Source organism: Nannospalax galili, unplaced genomic scaffold (genome assembly GCF_000622305.1).
Source record: "Nannospalax galili isolate Female #2095 unplaced genomic scaffold, S.galili_v1.0 scaffold288, whole genome shotgun sequence".
NCBI classification, from domain to species: Eukaryota; Metazoa; Chordata; class Mammalia; order Rodentia; family Spalacidae; genus Nannospalax; species Nannospalax galili.
Genome location: NW_008357996.1, coordinates 742,462 through 763,375, shown reverse-complemented (window position 1 = coordinate 763,375; position 20,914 = coordinate 742,462). Strand labels below are relative to the sequence as shown.

The window sequence follows — 20,914 nt, the reverse complement described above, 5'->3', positions numbered from 1 at the left end:
AAAATAAATAAAATAAAATGTAAAGGTGGACATGGAAAAATTCTCTAAGACATTTTAAGTAAAAATGGTTATACGACAGTATATATAACACAATTATATTTATATAAATGGTAAAAGGCCTCCATCTCACACACAATCGTTGAAAAGTCAAGATGTTTTGGTAGATGAGTAAGTATAACTATTCTTAGCATATGAGGAAATGAACAACTGTGAGATGGTAATTATGCTAATTAGTCCACTATAGCAACCATTTTTACCATATACCAATACAACATTTAACTGGTCATTTCTGGGGATGAAGAGGACACAATGATGAGATGACCTTAGCTCAACTGACTTTCTGACAGACTGAAAAGGTATACTGCACATACATCATGATTTACAGTGCGAGCATATCACAATGTATTAAAATGCCCGCCCTATATCTCCTCGGGAAATGCCAACAAGGGATGTGGTACAGCCCCTTCCTTCATTTCTGCCTTCTGCCTACCATCCCTCCTGCTCTCCAGTAACCCTGAGGGAGATCTCTAGGGGAACTGTAAATTTGACAATCATCTTTATTCCAAGCTTTGTTCCTGCTTTCTTCCATGGCTGCTCTGACTTTACCATACCTTGTCTTACATATGCATTCTTAGAAGAAAAGGGGTTTATTAATAATATGAATCCAAATAATTAAATCTAGATGAACTGTGCAGTGTTTAATTGTGCCACTACAGAGAATCACAAAAGCAGTGGGGAAGTTTCTGACTAAGGCCAAGGACACCGGCTCTCACTAATTTTGCCAGTTACCTTTACCTTTCCTGCAGATGAATATCACAACAGGGAACCCCAAACCCATTCATCCCTTAGCCAGCGCCTCACCCGCATCGCCCATGGAGCTGAAGATGCTCTCGGTGACGCACATGATGGTGTCAGTGGCTTGATCATAGCGGCCAATGGGCTCCCCTCGGCTGGCGAATTGCCGCACGTGCTGTAGGAGATCGTGCAGGGCCTGGCTGACAACGCTGGCTGCTGCACTGACCTGCTTCAGGAGCTCGCTGTCACCAGTGGCGGCCTGGCAGGCACGAACACAGTTCTCCACGGAGCGATCCACCAGCTTCCCCGCTTCAATCAGCTGCTCCTGGCACACAGGGGAGCTGATGGTGGGGCTCACAACCTGGTGTGAGACAGAAAAGCTTGGCTGTGGTAGGTGGTCTTGGTCCCCAGGGTGCCTGGCATCTCCCTCAAGTCCCTTTTAGCCTCAGCTACAATATGGACCAGGGACTCAACTAACCCATGGGGGTGGCTCCCACACTACAGTGCTTTATTTTTGTTATTTGAGAAGTCCTGTTAGTCATGCATTACAGATTTTACTACCTAGACTTTAATAGAGAAAAATTTTGGATATCTACTAATTTTATCTTCTTCCTCTTAGGATCCTCTGAGTGAGTCTTCTGGGCTCAAATAAGGTTACTGACTACCTAAAAGAATTTCCATAAAAGAACTGCCACTTTTTCCAGAGCATCTTGGAATTCTGTCTCTTCAGAGACCAGGGGGATCTGTCAGTTATCTGAGGATTCCGGCAGGGTGTCGAGGGCAAACAGGAGGAAAAGCAGCAAGGATGTCTCTGAATGATGCTTCAAATCCTCTCCTAGGGTAGGGAATGCCAGGCTTGGCTGGATCAAAGATCTATACAGCATGTGACATCAAGTCCAGACCCTAAAGCATTCCATCTTCAGAGAAGCAGGCATGTGTGGTAGAATGGACAGGGCATGTGGAGTCGGCAGGACCCGAGTTATAACCACAGTTCTACTGCTTATTTCTATGGTTATAAATTCCTTACTGACATCTAGCCATCTCAAGGTCCTCATCAATAAGGAAGGCTAATGATATTTAATTTGCAAGACTGCAGGAAAAACCTGATTAGGTGATTCTGACACAGTGAACATACCCTGGAGTGAAAGGCTTCCCTAAGAAACTGATGCCACAGGATGCAAGGCTTCTTCTGTGCACTATAAATACGATGGATTTAGGGAACCAAATGGGAGACACAGCAATTTGCATAAAGCAACAGATGAAAGGACGGATTGCCTAAGGATTTGAAACAAATTATAAAAGCAGAATTAAACTGTTTTTGCTAAAATTCTATCACGTCCCCTAAAAGAAGCCACTGGAAGCAAGCTTAAGGTATCAGACTATTAATGACTGGGGGCAGATAAGGGCACATGGCACTGTAGAAGGGACTGGGATGCCAGTTGACTTACCTTGGCACATGCCACAAGCTGGGAGGTAGAGAGGGCACATTGGGTAGCCGCAGCAATCACCCTGTTCTGGAGGACAGTGTCTTCGGCCACCTGGGCCACATTCTTTGCCTTTAGCACCAACATGGCGGCAGCATTGGCAACGGCTTTAGCCAGGCTCATTAGAACATCCTAAGAAAAGGGAATTGAATGCTGCTTTTTTTTTTCAAATCACCCTTTAAAGTCTAGAAATATGTGGCATCCACCTAAACTTGCTATCAAAATTCCATTTGATCTTCACCTTTATTACCTCATTATTTGCCTGTTTTTGAAATATCAACTTATCTTTGAAGGAAATTAAGGAAATCTGTATCTTAAACATGGAATGTTTCTATATTCATTAAATATTATAGGTCTAAATATAAAACAGGTTAGGGGCTGAGGAGATGGCTCAGTCAGTAAAGAGCAAGCATGAAGACCTGAGTTTGAATCCCAAGCACCCATGTAAAATACTGGTGTGGTGCACATGTCTGTAATTTCAATGCTATTGGGGCAGAGACAGTCAGTTCTTGGAGCTCACTGAGATACTTAGTCTCCAAAAACCAGGTGGAGAGATACTGAAGAGATACGTGACATTTACCTTTGACCTACACTACACTACACACACACACACACACACACGTGCTCGCACATACACCATATACACAAAAACCCTACAACACACATACATTTAAAAATGAAAATAAAACAGGCTAATGAGGAAGAATTTAAGTGTTGATTCACATTCACACTGAGTCTTGACAACATCTCTTGACTATGTGATTGATCTGTTACATCAAGAGAAGCTGAAAATGCATTCAGATGCCATAAATACTATGTGCTATAGGTAGGCTGTGATTCCTGGCCTCTCTATCATCATGGCCCAGGGTAAGCTGAAAATTTATCTTTGTACTTCTAGTTTTCACAAGGAATTAAGTTATCATCCAAAAGTCAGCCACATCTCTGCTTCCAGAGGGCAACACTGGACACACATAGACAAATAGCAGGAAAGCCAAGGAATGCTCTGAACATCAGTTATTCTTAGCATCTGGAGCCTTCTGCACAGGAATTAGATTATGCAAAGTAGAAAGAGAAGTTGCATAAATAAGCTAGTGATGAGATGATTAGGGAGCTAGGGGTGTGGCTCATATGGCAGAGGGCTTGTCTAGCATGGATAAAGCTCTAGGAGAGGTGCTACATGCTGTAATCCCAGTACTTGGCAGTGGCAGCAGGAGGATCCAAAGTTCAAGATCATCTTCTGCTAAAGTCAAATATGTAGGCCAGTCTGGTTTAAACGAAACCTATCTCAAAACAATGATGACAAAAAATACAGTCCAAAGACGCAGGAGCTGTGATCATTTAAGGATCAGTTTATGACAAGCATTTTGCAGCCAGGTGTGGTGGCGCACGCCTTTGATCCCAGCACTCGGGAGGCAGAGGCAGGCGGATCTCTGTGAGTTCAAGGCCAGCTGGTCTACATAGTAAGTTCCAGGGCAGCTGGGGCTAAAGGGAGACCCTGTCTCAAAAAGACACCCCCCCCCCCAAAAAAAAGAAAAGCATTTTGCCTGTAGGAGAAAGAATCCTTTGACTGCTTGGCCTCCTAGATCTGTCAACTTATCTGTCTGAATTGAAGAACCACATTTACATTTAATTTACTTCTTTACTTCAAAAATTAAAAGCACTTTATTTGACTTAGAAATGCTTTCTGTAACACTGAGTCATTGTTACTTTGAGCAAATATATCAAGGCCTTTTCCCCAGAGGAAATATGGGCAGAAGTCTTTAGTCACTCATTCATCAGATAAAGAAAAAAAAAAAAAAGCTTGATTATAAATGTGAGAGGTACCCACAAAGTGTTTACAATGAACGAGTTCATGAGAAAATACATTGGAAAGAGCGTTCAGCCTGTATTGTTTTGCATACACTGAAGAGTACATGTAATCAAAAAATTAATGAACAGTCTAAATATTTGGAGCTGGAGCTGGACAGATGGCTCAGTGGGTAAAGGTGCTTGCTGCCAAGGTTGATGACCAGAGTTCAATCTGTGGGACCCATATGGTTAAAGGAGACAACTGACTCCAGAAAGTTGTCTCTGACCTCCAAATGTGCACAGTGGTATGCATGTGCCTACCCTCCTCCAAATTTAATAAGATGGAAAAAAAAAAGAGAGCTGATTTAAACACGGACAAAAACCAAGTGGTTTAAAGTAACTGTTTGTTATGTGTGACCTTTCAAGGGTGTGTGGCAGTTCCTGGATATCCAAGGAAAAGGTCTTAGATACTTTCAAGAGCCAGTAACACTTTTCTGCCACACAACTTTTAAAAGAATTGTTTCCAATATGCCTTCATCCCACCAAAGATTAAGGACATTGGACATTTATCTTAAGAGTTTGGGTTAAAAATAGTTTGAATGCTGCAAATTGCTAACAAGATTTTAAAGTGCAACTTCCCAAAGCACATCAGAGTAATTCCTTTATTTGATAATCCATCTGTTCACACAGAGAGCAAGTCTGGGTCACACACAACCACAATTGATGCAAAGTGCTTTGTTAGAGTTGCTTAAAGAAATTCTGTTTCTATTAATTTTATCCAAAACAAATACAGTTAGAAAAAGAATAGGATACTACAGTTATAGCTGCTGACAAGGCCTTTGTCAAATCTTTCAACAAGACTACTATTATGTAGCTTGTGTAAAATAATCTTTGTTAACTCTGGGAACATGTAGTACATTGAGAATCCAAGAAAAGCTCCATGATAGGACCGAGAGACTCAGAAAAACAGAGCGAGAAATCCAGGGCCAGCAAGCTGGGGACCCACGACCATAGAAGGCTGAGGATGCCTCACCGAACTGTTCCTCACTTAGAGACCTCACAGGAACAGGAACATTCCATTCACTTTGTCCCTAACCTGCTGCCCTAGCATAACTGTATAGAAACCATCACAGGAAGCAGAGTCTGCACCTCAACCCAGTGGGATTTATCCAGCACAGGGAGAAGGGGCCACAGCACCTCTGAAGAGAAAAGCCGGAATGCCAGATGAAGCTGAAGGGGAGCTTTTTGTTCTCTTTTTATAAACTATCATGATGTCACTGACCAATGATGAGGTAGTCAAAGGGGATGTTACTAAAATGTTATTTTTCTGAATTTGGTGATAGTATGGTGTTAGTTCTTACACATTTGAAATTTCTTGTGATTTCATCTCTCTAAATCTCTCTAAATCAGTATTTCATATAGTTATATGCAAATAAGACATTTAGAAAACCTGTTTTTACAGTGAAGACCAGGGCTATAGATGTAGCTCAGTTACTTGAATGGTTGCCTAGCACACATGAAGCCTTAGGTTTGATCCCAGCAACGAAGTGGTATGGTAGTGCATCCTAGCACTCAGGGAATTGAGGCAGGAGGATCTTAAGTTCAAGGCATCCTCAGATACATAGTCTGATACATAGTTTGAGTCCAGCTGGAGCTATACAAAGACGTGCCACAACAAACAAACAAACAAACAAACAAAAACGAAAGAAACAGTAAAGTCAATGAATGAATTCTGAAAATCTCCATGCCGTGAACATGGTAGATCTGAAAAAGGGTGTTTATTCTCCAAGCAGCCTACAGTGGAACTATAATTTTCTAATTAGGATGGATTTATGTATTTCTTAGAGAATTTGAGGCTTAGGAAGAAGAATAAGGGGCACTGGTCTCCACTTATGTGAACAGAGCTCACCCTTCTTGGAACCCTAGTAGCAGACCTCTCTGCACACCCTCTCTGTGGGGTAGGAAAGGAGCAGACAAGCTGAGATTTCGTCTGAGCTGCAATGTGATGATGGTGGCAGGGAATCAAACCAGCTGCAAACAATGGCAACAGCTGTTCACAGAGGACAAACAGCATATGTCTCTAGTACTGAAAAATGAGGGTCATAAAAAGCTAAGTGTGATGATGGTACTTACCTACACATACTACCACTGTTAGCATTTGGGAGGCTGAGGTGGGAGGATCATTAGTTTGAGGTCAGGCTGGGCTACACATGAAGATCTTGCCTCAAAAACACAAAACAAAGGCTAGAGAGATTGTTTAGTCAAGTGTTTATAGTGTAAGCAAGAGAACCTGTGTGATATCTAGATTCTACTTTAAAAAAAAAAAAAAAAACCTGGGCACGGTGGCATACACTTGTAATCCCAGTACTAGGGAGGCTCAGAACCCAGGGCCTTGCTGGCTAGTCAGCCTAGCTGAATTAGCAAGGTCCAGGTCCAAGTGAGAGACCTCCTTTCAAGAACAAAACAAGATATGACAGGATCCTGAGTAACGATATCAAAGGTTGACATCTGGCCTCTATGCACATGTGCAGGCACATGCAACTGCACCTATATATACATGAACATACATGCACATACACACAAACACAGAACAAAAATAAAAACAACCATTTCAACAACAAAAAGAATGAGACCATTAAAAACTACTCCCAAGCTGGACATGGTAGTGCACACCTTTAGCCCCAACACTCTGGAGGCAGAGGCAGGCGGATCTCTATGAGTTTGAGTCCAGCGTGGTCTATATGGCAAGTTCCAGGCCAGCTGGGGCCACAGGGAGACCCTGTCTCAAAAAACAAAACAAAACAAAAACAAACAACAACAAAAAGAAAACAAAATAACTACTCCCCAAAGAAATAAAATCAGACTGGCCAGGAATAATATATATGGAGTTGAGTGGCCAATACAAGGGGAATTCATGATGAGTTTACCCTCTTTTGTGTTTACAAAATGTCCAAGAAATTGATGAACAGCCAGAAAGGCTAAATAAATGCTTTAGGAGGATGGTTTGTGATGTAAATAACATGCATTTTATGGCAAAAAAATATGGTTTTTAACTGCCACAAAAAGACCTCACTACTCAGATCACCTCCTTTGGTCTTATTCTGAGCAGCTCAAGGAAGACTGGGTGTGTTTTTCAATACATCCTCCCTGTTCAGCTCAAACCCATCATGCAGACTCCTCTTCCAGGACTACAAGGTAGTAAGCATCTTACTTGGAACCGCTCATCTGTCTCGTTCTCTCCAATCTGTCTCAGGAGATCTCCACTGGCTTGGCCGATGCTTCCAGCAGCAGTCAGAACAGTCTGTCGAGGCTACAAAAACAGAACACACTTTGGTTGGAAAGAAAGTGCATTTCCTCCAGTTTCACCACATGACAGAATAGAGAAGAAACACACATGACTGGCTCCTCCCACACAAAAATAAAGATCTTGTGTTGTTTGCCAGACCAAGAGACTAAATAAATACATACATTAAATAAATAATAAATAAATAGAATCCAGGTGTAATTGAGGCAAGAAAACACCCAGCGTCTCATCAACCAGTAACAGGTACAGCTATAAATAAGATGGTATGTGCTGTGTAGAAATTTAGATGCATATCTGTATTCCCTTTTAAATATGTATTATCATGGGGGTTGAGTTCCTGGACACATCTAATGAAGAACCCCTTTGCAATACTTCCTACTAAGAGTACAACCCTTCCCAAATGCTGAATAGTACATGACCCATTGCAACAACTCTCAATACTATGGTGTGGTACTTTGCCAAATGAGGATGGCAGAAAGCTCTCAAGAAGTCACAATCCTAAGGTTGCAGATGTCTTATTTGAATGTCAAAGCATGAGGTCACCTCTCCAGAAGTAGGCTGTACAGCCTTCAGCAAGTCAGACACGGCCCCAGCAAGGGTCCTGGCAGCTCTGAGCAGGTCCTCTCCACTGCCCACATCGTCATCCATTAGGGCTGCCAGCAGCTTCACCCCCTTGGACATCTCCGTCAGGTTGGAAGAGATCGTGGTGATTGCACAGCCCACCGCTGTGTAGTCAGTGTCTGCAGGGTCACCTGAGACAGAGAAGGACCAAGACAAAGGAGGGTGGTGATTAATGAGGAGGACCCAGCATAGTAGGAAGTGAGTGGTTCTGATGAGACTTTCTCAAAACCCGTATTGGTAGGAGCTGGTCCTCTACCACCTAGCAGGTGTCAGACACAGAATTCTGTAAGAACCAGTGAGAAAGAATTCACCTTGTCTCCAAGGGCTTCAATAAGGTCCTCTAACCTGGAGGCCTCACATACTGAGATACTCCTTAAAAATTCCAAAGCAGGCTAGGGAAACATTTCAGTCAGTCAAGTGTTTCCTTGCAAACATCAGAACCCGACTTCAATCCCCAAAGCCCACTTTAAAAAAATGCAGAACCAATTATGACTAATAATAATCAGATATACACAGATTAGAGATGCATGCACCAACATCTCAGTGTTAGTAGCAAAAACAATGAGTCTTTCTGCAAGGAACAATATATTCTAAAACAAAATGGAGATCTTTTTTAAAGGTTAAAAAACTCATTCAATTTTATGCCTTACAGGGCTTATACTGAATTCAATATTGTGTAACTGTATTAACTCAACTGTGAACCTAGAAACTTGCACCCACGTGTGAAAGAGATGTACTCTTGCTCTGGAGTGTGCTACTGAATATGTTAAACCTATAGTGAAATGTTTCCTCTAATCATGTAGTTATTAAAAATGAAAAAAAATGATTAAAAAAAATAATTAGTAGATGTGAAAAACATTACCATTAAAATCTACCTGATGACTTTATATCTATGCTTAGATGCCAAGGAGCTCAGAAAATAACCGACTGTGACTTGTAATAATCAGATATATAGAGATTAGAAACACATGTGCAAACATCATACTGTCAATTGCATTTAAATGAATTTTTACTGGGGAACAGCTGGGGGCACAGACAACACAGTGGACAGTATCAGGGATGACAGAGTATATGGGCTCCAGTCGGGGGAGGGGCTATGGGAGGGTGCCACTTGGGATGTGGGTATATAGATGAATAAGATTGTTTGGGATGTTCTGTATGAAATACACACACACAAAATCAATCAATAAAAAAATGTTATATTTGAGGAAGAAGCATAAAAATTTGCTTCATGTTAATTAGTAGATGTGAAAAACACTACCATTGAAATCTACCTGATGACTTTATATCCATGCTCAGATGCCAAGGAGCTCAGAAAGTAACCGACTGTGATTAGTAATAATCAGATACATAGAGATTAGAAATGTATGTGCAAATATCTTAATGACAAGTGAATTAAAAATGAATTTTTCTGTATGAAAAAAAATGCAGAGTATGGTGCCACAAGCTTGTCATTGTAGTGCTGAGGAGCAGAGACAGGCAGATCCCTGGGGCTCGCTGGCCAGCTAGCCTAGCCTACTTGGAGAGTTTCAGGTCAATGAAAGACACTGTCTCAACAAACAGAGGATGGTGCCTCAGGAATGACATCTGAGGTTGCCCTCTGGCTTCCACATACATGTGCATGTGCATCCCTATACATGAACATGCACAAACACAAACATCATATACAAAAACAAAATAATTCCAAAGCAAGACTCAGCATCCTGTGGCCTTTTTTCTTTAGGCCCCATCAGACGCTCAGGGGGTCACTTTGGTCCTGAAACACTGGTACACTGCTGATAGATGCCAAGATATTTCCTAGCTCTCACCAGGCAGTGCAAGGTTAGGAGTCAGTCTTTGTCATAGGAGACAACTGCTGGACAAGACAGGAAGGATGGATGCTTGGCATGTCCATCAAAACCCTTTGTAGAATATAAGCTCCTGGAAGGGAGAGACTGGCCTCAATAAACAGTGAAGCATGTTTGCATGCTGACAGACAATAAGTATTGCTTTTTAATGGTGATATATGATATCACAAAAGAAAATATGAGATGTTCCATACTTTTCACTTGGATCATTGGGAGTAAAAGCCTAAAGCAAGCCAGATGCCTAAAAATAGACTGTCTTTTCATAATATAACAATCTGTTGCTTCAATCAAAGAATATAAATATTTTTTTTGCATAAAACCACCATGCACCACAAATCGTTCAGGGACTTACCAGCCGTGAGGTTAACAACTGAAGCCGTTCCAGCTGTAATAGCATCGACTTGAGAATGGATTTCATGTTTGGATTCATCTACTTTGTTCTGAACCCATACCCTAGATGCCTGCAAAACCAGACAAAGGCATGACACAATCACTGCACAGAATTACCCAGGAGACCAGAGAAGTCTCGCCATATAATGAGAGCAGAATTTGGCTGTAGTTTCCTTGTTGGGCCAGCATTGAATGGGTCCCTGAGTCATCTTAAACAATATCCTGAACAGGCCTCGTGCTTCTTCAGAAACACTGAAAGGCATGTAAATTCTGTCTTAAACTGCAATTAAAAAAATAGCCTTTTAGAGCTAGAAAGATGGTTCAGTGGTTAAGAGCACTGGCTACTCTTACAGAAGACCCAGATTCAGTTCCCAGTGCCCACATGGTGGTTAACAACTGTCTGTAACTCCAGTTCCTGGGCAGGGGATCCAACGTCCTCTTTTGGCTTCTGCAGGCATTGCACACCTGAATGCACTTTCACACATGTAGGCAAAACACTCAAAGACATAAAATAAAAAGAAAAATTTAGGAAAAGAAGTTCTATAGGGCTTTATCTAGGTAAATAGAATGAAAGAGTTAAAAAACCATCTATATCTCTTTCTCAAAGAATCAGGGAACACTGCAGAAAAGAGAGGAAGGAAAGAATATAAGAGATGAAGAAGTAGAGCTAGCTGTGGCATACTATCCTTTAGGACAGCTAGGCATGACGTGGCCATAGCACTCATGACCTCCCAGCAGCTTTGATAATCTGCAAAGACCTTCATAAGACTGGGCCTGTCATGAAGGCTGGAGAGGTTCACAGGGTCTCAACCGTCCCTGACAGTTAGTAGTTGCTGGAAGAGATGGACATTTCCTCCAGTTGTGCACTAGCAAGTGGCCCATGTTAACCATACATAACCCTTTATTCATACCCTGATGAATAACACTGATTAAACTCAGTGGTATGTACAACAATAACAACAATAACAACCAGCATGAAAAAAGAAGAAAAGGGATCAACAGGAGTGGGAGGAGAATGAGAGGGTAATGAGGGTGAATATGATAAAACTACATTATATATATGTAGGAAAAATTCATAATGATTTCCCATTATCGGGCATAATTAATATATACTAACAAAAAGAAAAAAATCTCATCATAACACCATATATCAACACTAACACTTTTTTTGGTTTTTTTTTTTTTTGAGACAGGGTCTCCCTGTAGCCCCAGCTGTCCTGGAACTCACTCTGTGGACCAGGCTGGCCTTGAACTCAGAGATCCGCTGGGATCAAAGGCGTGAGCCAACATGCCCTGGCCAACACTAACACTTTTAATTGTCATACTGTCTTTATGGGAACAGGGTTAGAACCAGGGCATTTCAGCTCACAAGTGTTTCTCATGACATGAGGTCTCATAGCAACACAAACAATCCTGAAGACAATCAAGCATCATACTCATGAGCAGGTGGTGTCTTTCCTGGTAGGTCTGAGAGGACCAGCCAAGACTCTGGCTCTGCATCCAGCTTTACCTCTAACAGGTGACAGCACATAGGGAATTATAACCCTGGTTCTGGGCCTTACCTTTCTTCTACTGTATAAACTAAAAAAATTCTCAGCTCTTATATTTTATCAAAGCCTATCAGATGTATTTAACCTGCAGACCATGGGTTACATGTGGTCAAGGACAGCTATGAATGTGGCCCAATGTCAAATTTATCTAAAACAGTATAAGACTTTAAATTTTTTTCTTTTTCTTTTTATTTATGTGTATGAGTGTTTTGCCTGTGTGTATGTAAGTGCACCTGTGCTGTGCAATGCCTGCAGAGGCCAGAAGAGGGTGTCAATACCATGGAACTGGAGTTATGGGTGGCTGTTATCTGAATCCAGGTACTCTGCAAGAGCAGTCAGTGCTCTTAACCACTGAGCCATCAATAGCCCCCCCCCCCCTCTCTCTATATATATAATGACTTGGTTATGCAGTTCTTCAACATGAACTGTGTGGATAACAATGTCATGTTGCAATGTCAAAAGGCTGACATGCCTGTTAGAAAATTCTGTATTTTCTGGTATATCAGAATTCGCCTAACAAATGATGATTTACATGATGACCCTTAAGACACTGATCTGCTCCCCAACCTCCCCCAAATATTAATCTAGGCTCAGAATAATTATATGTTACCATATTGCATTCTATTTCTTTGAGAGCTGGTAAAGGAGGACAGTTACCTTCAGAGACTGTAAAGCTCTATCCTATAGGTATCCTAGATAGGGAAGCTCACCATCATTTTTACACTAAGTTCCCCAGAGAAAAATGTTACATTCAGGGACTTGAAAAAAATACCATCAAGGGCACAAGCACACCAGTACAGAGGTGGAGAACAGTGTTCAGAGATAATTTGGAAGGTTGTGATCTTAGCTGGGCAAGATGAGGCTACTATAGAATGCATCTTACTTCTGGCTTCTGTGTTGGTTATTGGTCTATCTTACTGCAGTGGTTTCCTCCTCAACTGCCAATTAGAAGAAGAAATCAAACAAATAAACCCCACTGATGTCCAGGCCCCACCCGCAGTACCACACTTTGCTGTAATGCTACACAGTTGGTTCCAGTGTGCAGAGCTGGGAGGAAAGAGGGGGCAAACTAGTGCTTTTTCAAACTTCAGTGTGCCCACAAATCACCCACGAAGCTGGCCAATAGGCAAACTGACTCAGGATGCTGGCAGACCTATGATTTCTACCTCTTGCCTAAGACTGTGGGTAATGCTGGATGCTGCTGTCCTATGGATTATGTATGACCTGGAGTAAGGCCTTAGCTCATTTCCTGCAGCAGCAGCATTCACTCTCTGCTGATCACCTCACAGTGCTACAAGGTTCAGCAGTACTGTGGTCACACAAGGATCCACAAAGCAGCATCCCCAGACAGAAGCACCAACATCACCTGGAAATATGTTGGAAATGCACATTCTTAGGGCCCATCCCAGACCCACTACATCAAAAACATTAGGGCTAGGGCCCAGAGACATGTTTTAACCAGCCCTCAAAGGGATCCTATTGTATGTTAGAATTTGAGAGCTGCTGGCAGAAATTAAAATACCAAAGCCTGCTAACAGAGTTGAGCTCCTACTAGGCACCATGCTAAGAATTAGATCATCACTTCTTCATATCAGTCCTATTTACAGATGATAGAGTGACAGCTCAAGGGAATGTTGCCCAAATTCACGCAGCCAGTAAGTACAGGAGCTGGGATCAGTGGACTCCAGGGTCGAAGTTCTTGGCACAGCAGTCCTACCAGTAGCAACAAGTCTCTTTCCTAATGAGTACAATAGTGAAACAAAGACCAAACATCTTTGTAAGCACATGGCCTTCCTCATCAACCGGCTGGAGGCAGCTTCATCTAGTTTAGCAAAGAGAGAGCATATATCCTTATTTTGCACCAGGACAGAGACAGGATGAGAACCACTGATGACTATTTACCATATCTTGGCCGAGTGGCGGCAGCGAGTCGAGTTCACTGAGGTCATCCTGGGCCTGCTGGACAGCATGCATGCTTGTGTTGATGGTTCCCATAAGGGCCTGCTGGGCTGAGGTCTGCAAAGGCAGATGAACCAAAAGGCAGTTAACAGCACTGGGGACTGACAGGGTGTCCATTCAAAGCAGAGCAAAGCTGAACTTGCTCAGTCAAGAGCATGTCTCACTATGTATCTGAACTAGCTCCCATTTCAACCTGGGGGCTAGACATAGATAGCACATTATATTAATAGAACACGAGGGGAAGGTGATTGCAGTGGAGGGATCTTAACTAGAAGAGGGTGGAGAGCTTAATTAGCAGACAAGAAAGCTGACAACTGTCTTCACAGACACTGATCTGAGTATTGAGGATAAAAGATCTCATGCATAGAGCACATGTGGCTGTTGAAGAATGTATCTTAATTAGCACTTAAAGACCCTGCCCCAATTACTGCTAACATGCTTTTACAGTCAAATTATTTCTGAGTTTTGGTACTCTTGAAGATTCTCAAGGCAAGCCTGAGAGATACTGAGTCAGACAGATTAGAAAGAAATCAACAAGCCCAGAGTGAAATGCAGATCACTAACAACTGGCCTGTTTCTCAGATTTTATAAGGGTACCAGGACCAATCAACTTGAAGCCACTGCAGGGACAAAGGGTTTCAGCTCTAGAGCACAAAGAGGTCTGTGATAGTTAATCTTCATTGTCAACTTGAGGGGATTGAGAATCACCTTGGAAACAAATCTGCAGGCAGTCTGTGAAGACGTTTCTAGCCTGGGTTAACTGCAATAGGAAGACCCACTCTAAATGTGGATGGCATCATTTGATGGGATGGGGACAGAATAAGAAAGAATGAAAGCTGAGCACCAGCACTCATCCCTTTCTCCTTCCTGACTTGAGACACAATGTGACCAGCTGCCTCAGGCGCTTGCCATCATTCCTCCTTCAACATGATGGACTGTGCCTTCAAAATGTTAGCCAAAATAGACACTTCTTTCCTTAAGTTGCTTTTGTCAGGTGTTTTGTCACAAAATGAGAAAAGCAACTAAATACAAAGTCCCTCACCATCCAGCCATTAATCCTAGAAAGGAGCGATCAGTCATCCACTTAAAGGAATGAGCAGTTGACGAGCTGTGGGTCAGATGAGCACTATAGAATTCCCACACAGAACCCGGCAATGTTGCTGCTGGCCCTGGAGATTAACACACTGAAGAGCAGGAAGCCTCACCAGTGGAGGCATGTGGCCTCGATGCATCTGTCCGACCATGACCTGCTGCTGTGGTGAGGGCATACTGCCAACGTTGAAAGTCTCGGGCCCACTGGAGCCAGAACGCATGACAGCCGGCAGTGCTACTGAACCATGTTCTGCCTTCCCAGTCCGGTTGAACTGCTGCTGCAAGATGGTGGACCTATGAGAGAGATGGCTGGTCACTGGGAGGTAGTAGTACACTCACCCAAGAGTAGTAGGGTGAGATGTACCCACAGACGCCCGCTGCTCTGGGTGCTGGAGGCCATTTGAAAGAGGTACACACAGATGGGCATGGGAATGAAATAGTAGTACTAACATGCTCAGCAGAAGTAATCCGAGAAGAATTCCTTCTGGACTAGTCAGTTTACCACTGAATATGTTCAGGGAATCACACAATTCATTGTCTTAACTCACTAAACAAGGAGCTGGAGAGATGGCTCTGAGTGAGTGACTCAGGTTCAGTTCCCAACACCACAGACAACTCACAACCATCTATGACTCCAGTTCCAGGGGTTCTGATACCCTCTTCTGACCTCTACAGACAGTGCACTCACATGATGCACATAAATACACGCAGGCAAAACAATCATACACATAAAATTAAAATAAAATCTTAATGTGATATTCCGATCACAATGATGCTCTCAGGGAAGGCTTGAAACCCCTCATCTATTGCTTGGTAAATCAGGACTGAATGACTATTTCTCAACATGTGTCTATCCCAAGTCAGTTTCAATTCTAACCAGAGAAGGTGCCATTTATCCTTGCTATGGTGGGAGAAAGGTGCAAACAAATTTAAGGAAAACTTTACACAGTTCAAACGCACTGACCATTTCTGGAGGCTTGAAAGACTTTTGCATCTTTTCCAATGATTTAAACTACAGATTAGGAAGACTTAAATACTTTATAACTTCTAGACTTTTTTTAAATGAGTGAGAATTAAGTGCAAAGGACTTTGATCATGTGAAAATAAGAATATGGATGGAGGGTAGCTCTTTTTCAGGAACCAATGGAGAAATCCACAAGGGCGGGGACTGTCTGGGGGAGCCTAGGCATGCCAGTGGCAGGACACAGGAGGAGGGCTTTTGTCTCAAGAGGCAGGGACAATCCTAGACCATCCCATGCCCAAGGTAAGGCACGACCAAGTTGGCACCCCAAGCAAAAAACATCTGTAGGGAGACAAAATTGTGTGTAGGGAAAGGCAGAAGTTAATGCAGAGAATTGTAACTGATGAAAGCATTGAGAATAACTGACTGTTGAGTGCTCAGCTCTAAATGATACATCTTTATCACCCCCTCTAAGGCTCACAAAAGAGCATACAAGAGGGGTGGAAAGAATGTAAGAGCCAGAGGATGGGGAGGAGTGTATGAAATACTATCTTCTGGATATGACATGGCGTTTATACTCATGAACTCACAGCAACCATGGTTACCTGAACATGATAGAGCCTGTCAACATTTTAACATGGATGGGGAGGGGCTCATGAGGCCCCACCCCTAGCTAAGGAGTTACTGACTGCTAGGGGATGGGGGGGGAGTAAATTTCTTCAGTATTGTAACCATTGAGAAGTTGCAATGCTCCAGCAAATAATCCCATTCTCATGGTCATAAAAACAACCTCAATTAAGTTCAGTGGGTCATTAAAAAAGAGATATCAAAGTAGGAGGGGGCCTTATTGGGAAGAAGGAAGGGTTCAGAGGGAGGAGAAAGGAGATAAAGGAGGGCAACAGTGGAGGATCTGATCAAAAAACATATTTATGTGAAGTAGCCAAACAATAATACAAAATACTTTCTAAAATGTGTGCAGAATAGAGGAGGACACTAGGGAGACTGAGTTCAGGGGCTGCATTCTGATACCTCAATCAAAGACCACATGGGGAGAAGTGGGAGATCTAGGGATAAGATCCTCTGGCTCATTTTTCCTGCATCTCTTGACTAAAACCCATGATGACTTCCTCACAGGGGAGAAAGTCTCAGTGGTCCCAGGCAGGCTGAACCCTGGCACTCTGTGCTCCCACACATTCTGGGCTCTTCTTGTGGGTATACAAATGCAGCAGAGTCTTCTCAAACAGCTCACTCTGGTGTGAAGCACTACCATAATAACTCCTATCTAGTGGGCGTTAGTAATTCTAAGGACTTAAGATACTGCAAGAACATACCATGTTCTTGAAATGTACTATATCCAGTTTGGTTCCAACCTGTGTACTTATAAGGAAACAAATGGAAAAATACTTTCAGACTGATTAGGAAGCTAATTGCAAGAAAGTAACAAATAAGGAGAAAATGCTATGTCAAAAATTCCATGGCTAAGTCAGTTCATTATGTTGGCATATGCAAGAGCTTCCTGGCAGTGTACTATGAGAAATGCTGTAGTATCTGTCTAAACTGTGGCTCTAACATACATGTGTATCTCATCTGAATTCATGGTCTTTGGTTTCTTTCTCCATAAACTTTGGGTGGCAATATCTCCCTTCCTCTTAAATAGGGCAGTTGTTGTTGGGATCAAATGAGACAGCATGATGGACACACAATAAAAATGTAGACAAAAACAGTCACCACAAAGTGCTGTTTAACATAAAAGGAGTATGTGTATGGATTTCTACAAATATAATTTACTAGATGTTCTCTATTTTGATTAAATAATTTTCTCACTGATAAGATAACAAGTTCTGAATTTCAAAACTCTTTTTTTTTTTTTGGTCTTTTTGAGACAGGGTCTCCCTGTAGCCCCAGCTGTCCTGGAACTCACTATGTACACAGGCTGGCCTTGAACTCACAGAGATCCGCCTGCCTATGCCTCCTGAGTGCTGGGATTAAAGGAATGTGCCACCACTCCTGGCTCAAAACTCCTTTTTTAAAGATTTATTTTTATGGGGCTGGAGAGACAGCTCAGCAGTTAAGAGTACTAGTTGCTCTTGCAGAACACACAGGTTCAGTTCCCAGAACCCACATGGCAGTTAGCAACAGTCCTTAACTTCAGTTACAGGTGATCAGACACCCTCTTCTGGCTTCATCAGGCATTGCATACAGGGATACACTTAACATACAAGCAGGCAAAACACACCCATTTAAAAATATATAAATATCAAGCTGGGCGTGGTAGCCCACGCCTTTAATCCCAGCACTCGGGAGGCAGAGGCAGGCAGATCTCTATGTGTTTGGGTGTTAAATTGACAAGGGTGGACTCCTGATGGTTAATCTTCATTTTCTTTTTAAAAAATTTCCTTATTTTTACTTTTTATGTGTATGAGTGTTATGCCTGCGTGTGTGTAAGTACACCTGTGTTGTGCAGTGCCCAAGGGGGTCAGAAGATGGTATCAAATCCCCTGGAACTTAAGTTGTGATTGTGAGTTCACTGATGTGGATGCTGGGAACCAAACTTGAGCCTTCTGCATGAGCAGCAAACACTCTTAACAGCTGAACTATCTATCATCTTAACAGATGATAATCTTTTTTAAAAAAATTTATTTTTTTTATTTTATATGTATGCGTGTACTGCCTACATGTAGGTAAGTGCACCTGTGTTGTGCAATGCCTGCGGAGGACAGAAGATCCTCTGGAACTGGAGTTATGAACAGTTGTTAGCTGCCATGTGGGTGCTGGGATTCGAACCTGGGTCTTCTGCAAGAACAGTCAGTGTTCTTAAACCACTGCGCCATCTCTCCAGTCCACAGATGATAATCTTAACAACAGCATATACAATGTGCCAAACATTGTTTTGTGGGCATTATTAGTGACTCCATCATCAAAACAAAATGTACAAGGTGGTACTATTATGATTCCCAATTTGTATGGGCTCATGAGGAAGAAAATTCGGGGCCACAGCAAAAGAACAGACCCTAGGTCCGAACAAGCAAGGCTCCTGAGAGGAAGTCCTTAAACCCGCCTGTTTGCAGCCCCATAGCCTGTGAGAGGAGTGTGGTGTGCAGCAAATGCTTTGCAGGTAGTTGCTCCTCTATTGGCTGACCCCTGAGAGCCAAGACCAGGCTCAAATAAAAGCCACTTTATAGATTTTGATGTACTAACTAATCCCTAAGATTTATATCAGTAATACAGAATGGGACTCGGGAAGGCTGATGGCCTCCAAAGATGGAGCGCCCTCCACAAAATCCTCAGTACCCACAAAGGACACCTGTTACACCCACACTGTTGATCTAGGGGCCATAACTGGAAAGCAAGCTTTGACTAACCCATCATCATCTCACTTCAGGAGAAGGCAGATCTCCAACACAGTGGATACTTACTTTTTTGGGGAAACTGACTCTTCTAACATAGTTGACTCTTCATCGCCTTCCAGCCCAAATCTATCTTTGCTTTGTTTCTGGAGGTGAAACAAGATAGAACAATGAACATCACAAACCTTAATATGGGACCTCAGAAAGGAACCTGGAAGGAACACAAACAAAAACATTCAAGTTTATCCCAAATTCCTTGTATTGGTTTTTTAATGAGTGATGGTTGAAAAAAAGTGTGGCACCAATAAAGTAGAAATCCATGACTTGGTATACAGACATTTTAAGTCCTGTCTTTATCATTGTGGGTGTACACAGCTAAATGTCAGGCACACTTATTAACATTATATCAGAATATAGTTGTTTGAATGCCAAGGTTGGGAAGCCTTAAAAAGTCCGTTTTTCTGTATATCACAATGGCATAGTGTCATTATGCTTAGAAAGAACAAAAACTCACAAAAACTACAATGAACACTTTTAGTCTATCTAACCTTGAATTTCTACAAAGACAGGAAATCAAAATAACTATCTAGGGAAGGAAGATATTGAGGGGTCAGCTCACAAGAGCCACGCTGTCCTAGTTTTAAAAATCAACTTGACACAACTTTGAAATCGCCTGAGAGAAGAGCCTTGGTTGATAAATCCCCTCTATCAAACTGGCCTGTGAGCATGTCTGTAGGAGATTGTTCTGTTAATTGAAGTAGGAGGGCCCAGATCACTTCGGGTGGTACCATTCCCAGGGCAGGTAGTTCTGGGCTGTATTAGGAACTTAGCTGAGCATGAACCTATGCAAGCCATCAAGCAGCATTCCTTCATGGTTTCTGATGTACTTCCTTGGCTCTGATTCCCTGGCTACAGGTACTGCTGTGTGGAAAAGCCCGCCGGCCTGCCACCAAGTTTCTGCTTGAGTTCCTGCCCATACTTCCCTCCATGATGGACTGTGATCTAGAAGTGTAAGCCAAATTAACTCTTTTCTCCCTTAAGCTGCTTTTGGTCAGAGTGTCTTATCATAGCAACAGAAATCAAACTAAAACACAGACCACTGCTCCTTACACAGTAGTAATTGATACCAATATGTGCTTTGGCAAAATCAGAAATCCACAGATGAAAGCAAGGTCAGAGATCTTGTACTCAAGAAACTTTAACACCGAGATTCAATTTGTCAATCAAACATTTCAAATAAGGGTTTCCCTCAACACGGCTACATCACTAAGCCTTGCACCAAAGCAGCCTTGATTTTCTTGGTTTGTGTCGATGCGACGTACCTTTTTTAGGATGATGTCGATGTATCCTGCAATCAGCTGGGATATTTGCTCCCCCTCAGTGGTTTGTACTGAATAGTAGCTTTCCTGGTACTCCCCAAAATCCTAAAAGAATGACATTAGAAGAAACACATCTGACTCAGATCTACCTGGCACCTTAAGGCCTAGAGTTCAGCTCTAGAGCTGTGTGACACAGGCTCACTTTTCTCTGTTTTCCACTCTATGGAAAAACAGAACACCAAAAATTTATTCTATAATGGTAAAAAAACAAAAAACAAAAACAACAAAAAACTGGAGTTGGTGAGATGGCTCTTGCAGCCAAGCCGTGAATACTTGAACTCAATTTTTGGAACCTACACGGTAGAAGGAAAGAATCGACTTCAGCAAGTTGTCTTCTGACCTCCACATATGTAGCTACACACACACACACACACACACACACACGCACACACACATT

The 20,914-nt window shown here is 42.3% G+C and overlaps 1 protein-coding gene across 7 annotated transcripts in view; it reads right to left on the bottom strand.

Annotated features, from left to right (window-relative positions):
* Window positions 1-20,914, bottom strand: part of Tln2 (talin 2) — a 488,380-nt gene that overhangs the window by 136,954 nt on the left and 330,512 nt on the right. For all 7 annotated transcript variants that reach the window (XM_008856023.3, XM_029557653.1, XM_029557654.1 and 4 more), the window contains 9 exons: window positions 20,461-20,562; window positions 19,208-19,284; window positions 14,944-15,124; window positions 13,682-13,795; window positions 10,192-10,300; window positions 7,915-8,123; window positions 7,279-7,377; window positions 2,244-2,411; window positions 862-1,156 (listed from right to left, as the gene is read on the bottom strand). In XM_008856023.3, the coding sequence (XP_008854245.1) occupies window positions 862-1,156; window positions 2,244-2,411; window positions 7,279-7,377; window positions 7,915-8,123; window positions 10,192-10,300; window positions 13,682-13,795; window positions 14,944-15,124; window positions 19,208-19,284; window positions 20,461-20,562 (1,354 nt within the window). The remainder of the gene's footprint in view (window positions 1-861; window positions 1,157-2,243; window positions 2,412-7,278; window positions 7,378-7,914; window positions 8,124-10,191; window positions 10,301-13,681; window positions 13,796-14,943; window positions 15,125-19,207; window positions 19,285-20,460; window positions 20,563-20,914) is intronic.